General features: G+C 46.1%; 1 protein-coding gene across 1 annotated transcript; it reads left to right on the top strand.

Annotated features, from left to right (window-relative positions):
- The first annotated feature begins 269 nt into the window (after positions 1 to 269).
- CITED1 (Cbp/p300 interacting transactivator with Glu/Asp rich carboxy-terminal domain 1) lies at positions 270 to 5612 on the top strand. Its single transcript, XM_049767363.1, has 3 exons — positions 270 to 426; positions 4157 to 4250; positions 5019 to 5612. Exons 2-3 carry the CDS (start codon positions 4191 to 4193, stop codon positions 5523 to 5525), a joined length of 567 nt encoding a protein of 188 aa, XP_049623320.1. The 5' UTR covers positions 270 to 426; positions 4157 to 4190; the 3' UTR covers positions 5526 to 5612.
- Positions 5613 to 8998: the final 3386 nt, after the last annotated feature.

Below are 8998 nucleotides of genomic sequence, written 5' to 3'. Positions count from 1 at the left end.
TGCACTAAACGGGTTCTAAAGACGTCGAAATGGGGAGAGAGGGTAAGTGAAAGGGTGAGGACCTGTCCTTCGTAGGATTCCTATCACATATCTGCCGTGTGTGCGTCAAGACTCTCCTGGCGACAGTGAGGGTTTAAGAGCCGGGGAGAACGCTGTGGTCGTCACCGCACCGCCCAGGAGTCAGGCGCTGAAGCTGCCTGGCAGGCGGGCACCAAGGAGACCCAATCCTGCCTAGTTCCGTAAGGTTCGGTGCGGCGGCGGCGCACAGCTGTGTGGGGTTTGTTTGCTCTGGCGCCCCGGGATCGTGTAGCACTGAGCGCAATAGGCTCTAGTCAACGACGTACTGCCAAGGGCTGGGGCTCCTCCACTTCGTCCCCAGTTCTGTGAGTTTGGAGCTTCTCTCTCCAGGGCAGGCGGTTTGCAGAGGTGAGTCGCGCCGCCGGATAGGGCTCTGGGCTGGGTGATGGCACCAGGAATTATCGGGGGCCCGGGACACTCTGAGGTACTTGTTTTCTATTTGAAAACTGTCCTTCTGGAAAGCGGAGGTGCCATGGCCCGCTAGCTTGTCAGCGATCCATTCAGCTCATCAGGCGCCCGCCAGCAGGCCAAAGGTGCCGGGCTCCCGCTGCATCTGGGGAGACCAGAGCACCTATTCTCGCCGCGCTCGCGCTCTTACCGTAAGTTTGGCTTCCATCGACTTCTCTCAACGCTGGAACCGCATCTGGCTCGGCTCTGGGGGTTGCAAAGCTCAGATTTCCTTCGGGGACTGAAAGTGAGCGGGGTTTTTCAACCGAGTTGAGCAAATTAGCAAATTTGGCCAAGTTGCATTTACTATCCAATCGACCTCGGCTCCCCACTCTGTACGCACGCCCACACACACGCCCACACCCCTCTCTCTATAAATACAGGCGGCGCGGCCAGGCGGCGCAGAGTCCCAGCTTCGAGGAACGCCATATGCTTGGGAATCAGGCAGGCGCTGCTTCAAATCCCGGCTCCGCCACTTTCTAGCACTGTGACCTTGGGCAAGTTACCGAACTTCTCTCTCTTTTTCTTAGAGGTGCGTTAATACTGACCGGCAATCGGCTGCTTGGCTGGCTGGGAAACTCAGCCGGTAGTCGTGTCGGTGCTCCGAGGGCGCGTTCAGTCGATTCTGGGGTGTTGCTAGAGTGGCGGCGGGCGGTCCAGGAATGCGGCCCCGGGGCACTGAAATCCCACCCGGCCGCAGACTCGCCATGGCGGCCTAAACTCAGCACCCCCTCTGCTCCTGGGTTTCGAATCTCTCTTATCTCTCCGTGAGCGAAAAGATGGTTAGGGCCCTGGAGGTCCGGGGCTTGCAACGCACTGCGCTGGGATGCTTTGGGCCCCCCTCAGCTCCCGTGGCTCCACCTGGGATGCGGCGAGAAAGGCAGTCCCGAAACAACGGGTCTTTATCATTTTCAGGTAGCAAAACGGGCCCGCCTGGCTAAAGCGCGTCCTAACCAAGCCACGGTCACTCACTCGCTGCATTTTTTAAGCATTTTTCTTTCTGAGTGAGAAAATGGCAATCCAGGTAGATTTGATGCCATCGTAACTCTTTTTTCCCACAACTGGCCAAAGACGCTCCCCTCTGAACCTGCCGCTCCCATTTTCCTACTTCTCCGACCGGGAACTGTTGATGGAGCTGAGCCGCCAGGCACCGGTGGCGGCAAAGCGGCACTTGTTGCTCCAGAGCTGCCTCGCCTCCTGAAGCTTGAATTGTGAAATGGGCGAGATTTCCTCGCTGTCAAGTAAAAGAGTTCAAACAGGCTTGATGGCCGAGGGGAGAAAGGGAGAAAATCCAGAAAGCAAGGCAAGGATTCCGGTCGAAATGCGATTGCGTTTTGAGAGAAATCTCACTTCCTGAGCGCCTACCGAGCTCAGACTCTGAGAGGGGTGTTGGGACGCGGATTGAGTTGCTGAAAGGAAATAGGGTACTGATTATGGGAGCTGCAAGTCTGAAAGGGAGATATAAAAATCATCTTCCCCAAGAACAAACATTGGAACCGAGATACTGAGACTTTTTTTTTTTTTTTTTTTTGGTTTTTGGGCCACACCCGGCGGTGCTCAGGGGTTACTCCTGGCTGTCTGCTCAGAAATAGCTCCTGGCAGGCACGGGGGACCATATGGGACACCGGGATTCGAACCAACCACTTTAGGTCCTGGATCGGCTGCTTGCAAGGCAAACGCCGCTGCGCTATCTCTCCAGGCCCGAGACTTTTTTTTATTCTCGCCATTTATTCCTTTTTTTGTTTTTGTTTTTTTTCACCCCACTTCACTCTGTATTTTTGCAAATTTTGTTTTGTTTCCCTATCAAATGTTTTTTTTTTCTTTTTTAACGTTTGGGTTGCAAGTGGCATAAAGGAGAGGAGAGGCTGGATAGTTAACTGAAAGAGATTGTGCCGCCCTACCTCCCTAATTTCTCCTAATTTGGGGAGGACATGAAAATTACCTTGGACCAGAGGTGTTTGGGCTCTTAGAAGACCACATGGATTGGTCAGTGCCTTGAAATATTTTTTTCAATCTCTAAAAGCAAGGGACAGAGTTTAGAAGCAAGGGACAGAGTTTAGAATTAAGCAGAGTGGCAACTGATTTTTTTCACTCTCTTGTATTTCTCTCTTTTTTGCCTCTTCCCGGGCAAGTAGTGCAAAGAAGATAAAAAGAGGCAGCAAGTGGCCACTTTCTAAAAGTGATTGAGCAGATTCCTAATAACCACTTGTGGAAAGGGAGGCTGGGAAAGCAGTTGGTATCATGGAGAATTCTTACTTTGTTAGAAAGATTAGAGAGGGGTGTGTGTGTGTGTGTGTGTGTGTGTGTGTGTGTGTGTGTGTGTGTGTGTGTGTGTGGAAAGGGAGGCTGGGAAAGCAGTTGCTATCATGGAGAATTCTTACTTTGAGAGGGGTGTGTGTGTGTGTGTGTGTGTGTGTGTGTGAATTACAATCCAGGGCTGTGTGTGTGTGAATTACAATCCAGGACTGTGTGTGTGTGTGTGTGTGTGTGTGTGTGAATTACAATCCAGGGCTGCTTTACCAGTGTGTCACATCCCTGATCCTAGATAGACCCTTGGTAAGGTCCTGGGGATTCTTAGAACCAAGAACTATCCATAAATACAAAATGATACAGCTCTAATTCATCCCATAGGCCAGCCTATACAAAGACTGACAACAAATTTGCAAAGAAATTAATAGAGTTATCAAATTATTTTTCTAACATTTCTTCTACTTTAAAGATTCTTTGGTTCTCATACTTTACTTCTTTGACACTTGAGCCAGAGAAATATATCTTGGTGAGCAGATTTGATCACCCCCACTTTTGGCCAATGGTCAGCAGAAAGAGGTGGGTAAAGGACCGCTAGATGCTGCTTCCAGAACCACAGACACCTAATTAAAAAGCTATTGTGCTTCAGTTTTCCTCTAGGTAAAATTATACCTACCTATCACTGCAGACTTGCAGTGTCTTGAGAGCACTGCAAAAGAGTGGGAATGTGCCTAGGAAGAACTTGAGACACTCCTCAATTTCCCTTTGACTGTCTCAGAACCCCCAGACTACTTTGCTCAGCTTACATCTAAGCTCATGCCATTTGCTTTCCCTGGGCTGGTGCCTTCAGCTTCTTTGGTCCTTGGTGCTCTGACTCTTTTTCCACTGTCTTATAGTTTCAGTAAAAATCCCAGCTTTCTAGCTGGATGATGGGGAATCACTGTAATAGTGCTTCTTAAGTGGTAGATCATAGTGAGGTGTCTAGGTGGTATCTGGCTGAATTTAGCATCTCTCTAACTCATGCCAAAGTTTCCAAATGATAGACAGCCTTACTTAGATCAGACTGTTTCTGGTCTTCCATCGGTCAGCATCCTTGCCTTGTAACTTGCCTTGCTTTGGACCTAGTCTGTTTATATATATATTTGGTTTGGGGACCACACCCACCGGTGCTCATGGATTACTCCTGGCTCTGCACTCAAAATAGCTCCTGGCAGGCTCGGGGGACCATATGGGATGCCAGGGATCGAACCTGGGTTCATCCTGGGTCAGTCACGTGTAAGGCAAACACTCTACTGCTGTGCTATCTCTCCAGCCCTGATATATATTTTTTATTCAGTAAAGCCTCTGCTCTTATTCTATGTTCTCTCTTCTATCTCACATACAGGTCAGCATCTGCAGCAGTTTATTTAACCTCTGAAATGCCAGCTATGTCAAGAATTGTGCATGATGTCAAAGGTAGCTCCTCAACGGCCAAGGAGGTAATGTTGGCTCTTACATATATATCCTGAGGCGTGGCAAGATAAACTAACCTAGAGTCATGGTGTAGTTCTTCCCAGATATAGGATTTACTCCCCTTTGGCAGAAAAGCATCCTCAGGGCTTTATTTGGGGAGAATGAGAATAGATTTTCTCTACATGGAGTCCCATCAAACCCTTTTGGGGTATTGAAAAATGCCACTCCAGCAAACAAGGAAGGACAATGGAGTGGAAGCATGCCATTGAAATGGTTAGTCTGAGTTTGAGAAGAAATACTGTGGAATGCTGTGTTTAAGAAAGACATGGTTGAGCTGGAGATACCTTACAGAAGGAAGGGTGTTTGCCTTGCTTGCAGCTAACATGGGTTTGATCTTTACCATCTCATATGGTCCTCTGAGCATCAGCAAGAGTAACTTTTGAGTGCAGAACCTACAGAGTAACTTTCCAGGGGCCTCTTGTTACCTCCTTACCACTTCCACAAATAAGACATAGTATAGGGCCCGGAGAGATAGCACAGCGGTGTTTGCCTTGCAAACAGCCGATCCAGGACCTAGGGTGGTTGGTTCAAATCCCGGTGTCCCATATGATCCCCCATGCCTGCCAGGAGCTATTTCTGAGCAGATAGCCAGGAGTAACCCCTGAGCACTGCTGGGTGTGGCCCAAAAACCAAAAAGAAAAAGACATAGTATAAATACTTTCTGGAGTCCAGTGAATGGTGAAAAAACAGCCAGGAACTAGGGTCCTTGAACTCAGACTTTCTCTGTCTTCCAGGATGCCAAGCCAGAGAAGAACTTTTTGGCCTACTCTAACTTGGAGGCAAAAGATCGCAGAGCATTGGCCATCCTGCACTACCCAGGGATAGCCACCAGTGGAGGTCCTGTCACTTCTTCAGGTTCTCCATCTCCATCACTGATAAGTTCTGGCACCAACTTTCCCAATAAAAACCAACCCTTCAACCTGCTCCCTTCCCCTCACTTGCTGGCCAGTATGCAACTGCAGAAGTTTAATAATCAATATCATGGAGTGACTATCACCACTCCAGATCAACCTGAGGAGGAAGAGTCCCTGAGGGGCATTGGGGATCAAGCTGATGGAGCAGGATCACTCCTTCCTGATGATGCCCCAAGCACTGCCATCATTGATTCAGACCCAGTGGATGAGGAGGTGCTGATGTCACTGGTGGTGGAACTGGGACTGGACCAAGCCAATGAGCTTCCAGAGCTGTGGCTGGGTCAAAATGAGTTTGACTTTACTACAGACTTTCCATCCTGCTGCTAATGACAATTGCTCCTAAGTAGAGAGGAATAAAATCATCCATACTGATGATGTAAATAAAAATAAAAGTTATGCAAATAAATGGGCCAAGTAGTAGTATTCTTCCTTGAAGTTAAAAGGTGTGTGGTGTGGGCTGATTTCCTTCCTGCTATTCCAAGTATAGTGGATTTGGGGGAGACAGAGAAACAAGTATAGGAAGCTGTGTGGTGAATTATTGCTGACTCTGACATTGACATTAACTGCTCAGCAATTTTAGGGTTTGGGGGCATTGGTGTAAGATGTGGTGTTTGGAATATCATATGCACAAAACTCCACCCTTAACAGTACAAATTATGGTCCATCCAATTTAAATGTTTTAATAAAGTCAATAAAATTCATCCCAAGTTAGTCTCATCACTTAAAACCTCAGAATACTGTGCTATTGCGATGAAGGGTGTGTGTAGGTGTGTGTGTTTGTTAATTTGGAGCATTACAGAAAGAAAAACTGATAGACACATCTGTATCTCCATACCATTTACACATCTAAGTCTAAAGTGTTCCCTTGTCAATGTGGTTAATCTTTCGACTCTAAACACACCCTCTTACTCTCCAGCTCCAATCCAAATGGCCCATTATACCTACTATTCTGTTCTTTTTGTTTGTTTGTTTGTTTGTTTTGGGTCACACCCTGCAGCGCTCAGGGGTTACTCCTGGCTCTATGCTCAGAAATTGCTCCTGGCAGGCTCAGGGAACCATATGGGATGCTGGGATTCAAACCACGACCTTCTGCATGCAAGGCAAACACCTTATCTCCATGCTATCTCTCCGGCCCTACTATTCTATTCTTTTAAAAATAATATATAATATATTTTAGGCTATTTATGCCCTCTGAATTTATGTAGTAGGGGTACATTGTCTCTTGGTGGTGTTACTGTCTCTTTTTCTTATCCTCTCCCTTTGCTTCCTCAAAACCTCTAAATAAGACCTGTTCTCACTCCAAATAATGCCGAGTGGGATGAGTAAGATAACACAAAGAGTAAGCCTCTTGTTTTGCATGCAGTCAACCCTAGGACAATCCCCAGTGCCACATATGATCCTCCAAAACCTCCAGAAGTGATCCTTGAGCATAGATCCCAAAGAATAAAATCTGAACATAGAAGTGGCCCAAAAGTCCTTAAAATAAAGAAAAGAAATGTGTACCTATGATGGAGCTCTCAATCTATCAAGAGACAAATCTCAAGGAAACATTGCATGGAGGAGGAAAGGGAATGACTTTCTGCCTGGAAAGATGAGGAAAGGTTTTGTAGTATGGAACTCGTTGAGCTCTTTGCTTTTCTATCTCACAGTTCTAAGTTCTTATTCAATCTCCTGGAGAAAAGTTAAAATTTTACAGCTCCTCCTTTTTTGACCAACCTCAAATACCAGTCATTTCTTACCTGCCACAAAAGTCGCAATATTTGGGGGCTTTTGTTTGAAGTGATATCTTGGTGCCATGATACAAACATACATCTACACAAGAGTATCAACTGGATTTTTAAAACTGTATTTGTCAGCCAAGGAAAGAATGAAAGAAGGAAAAAGCTGTTTTGCAGGTTCAGGCTCATGAAAAGGGCTGAAATGACAAGAAACAAAAATGCCAAATTTCTACAGACAGGATCACAGGGCTAGTGGAGAAAGAGGGGTGGTAGGAGATGTGGTGTCAAGAGGTTAGCAAGATACAGGGGCCTGGGACCTTGGAAGCCATGTGGAAGATTAACCTTTAATCCTTAGTGCCACTAGTCCTGTGATTTATGGAGAATCTCTGGAAGTATGTGGGGAAAACAAAGAATTCAGAAACTTCAGTTTATAAAATGAGCCTACAGAAGGTAAACAAGTAAATCCACCTAAAGCTGGGAACAAAGTCTTGAATTTGCAAGGAAAGTAAGAAAATCAGATGAATACAACAGAATCTGAGAGGACCAGTTCCAATACCTCAAGGTCTATGTGAAAAGAACAGAACCAAATTGGGGAGTCAGAAAGTGAAGGGGAAGAGAAAAGCTGTGCCAAAATCTGCATAGCTCTAGAAACATGGGGCATAGTGTGGGCTCAGGGTCTAAAAACACAGCATTGGTTTGGAAAGTGCTTATATCCTAAAAACTGGAGAGCTCCAGAATCCTTTCCCTCCTGGGACTTTTACAAAGGACTTTTTATCTGACTTAAATTGGGTCCTCAACTTGTTTTCTCTGAATTCACTGAATTCTGGAGCTTCAGAATACGAGTCACTTGGCATGAGGAGATGCTTGATCCAGGGTCCAATGTATATACGGGGGTGGATCCAGTTAGACAATCAGGTGCACCCATGAAGCAAGTGCTTCAGGGTATGGTCTGGTCATCCAGCAGGAACATGCTTCTGAATCAGGAGGAAAGACAAGAACTATGCATGATGGTGCCTGTAAGCCTAAGTATCAAGGAACATCCTCCTCACCAGATGGACAATGCAGCAGAAGCAGTATACAAGGAGACCCAAGGCTTTTTATCAAGTGAGGAATTAGAGAGTATAAGGCAGTCATTTATTTATTCATTTATTTATTTACATTTTGGGGCCATCGCACATAGTGTTCATAGTTGTTTACTCCTCACTATGAGCTCAGAGATCACTCTGGGTGTTGCTCTGAGAACCATATGAGATGTCAGGAATCAAATCCAGGTTGTTCAGATACAACCTGCTGTGCTATTTATCTGGTTCCTATAAGGTGGAAAATTATTCACAGAGGAGAGGAGTGTGGAGACTTTACATAGAACAGTTGAGGTCCATGCTCTGCTATTTCATAACCAAGCTTCTCTGTGAAGTTATTAAGTGACTGTTGAAGCAACAAGTGTGTGCCCCAGGCAAAGCTCTGAGGGCAAAGAGGAAAGGTGCACAGGTACATGCAGATAAGAAACAATGCTGTGGGTAGAGATAGTACAGCAAGTACTTGCCTTGCATGCATCCTATCTGGATTGATCCCAGGAAACCCATAAGTTCCCTCTAGCCTGCCAGGAGTGGTTCCAGAGTTCAGAACCAGGAGTAACCTTGAGTACCTCTGGGAATGGCCCCCAAACAAAACAAAACAAAAATGGATCACCAGGTCCAGGGAGTCAGATACTTGCTTCTCAACCTGGTGTAGCCTAAAATCAAAACACCAGGATTTGCTTGCTGGAGAAAAATTAGAAGGACCCTGTTCATGTTCTAAAGATGCTCACAATTCGATAATGAAAATCATCATAGTCCCGAAGATACATTGGAATTCCATGAAGCAGCAATGTCATCAGCTGAAGGAGGAAGGGTACAGGGAACAACTGAAACACAGATCAATTTTTTAAAAGCAATTGGTGTATAAGCTAGAATCATGCATTAGGAAGTCAATCTGAGTCTTAGACTTGTCTTGTATTCCTTTTTTGAAGGGACATCCAACAATGCTCAGGAGTTACTCCTGGCTGTGCATTCAAGAATTGCACCATATGAGATGCCAAGTGTC

This window comes from Suncus etruscus, chromosome X, assembly GCF_024139225.1.
Source record: "Suncus etruscus isolate mSunEtr1 chromosome X, mSunEtr1.pri.cur, whole genome shotgun sequence".
NCBI classification, from domain to species: Eukaryota; Metazoa; Chordata; class Mammalia; order Eulipotyphla; family Soricidae; genus Suncus; species Suncus etruscus.
This window is presented reverse-complemented; position numbering and strand designations above follow the sequence as displayed.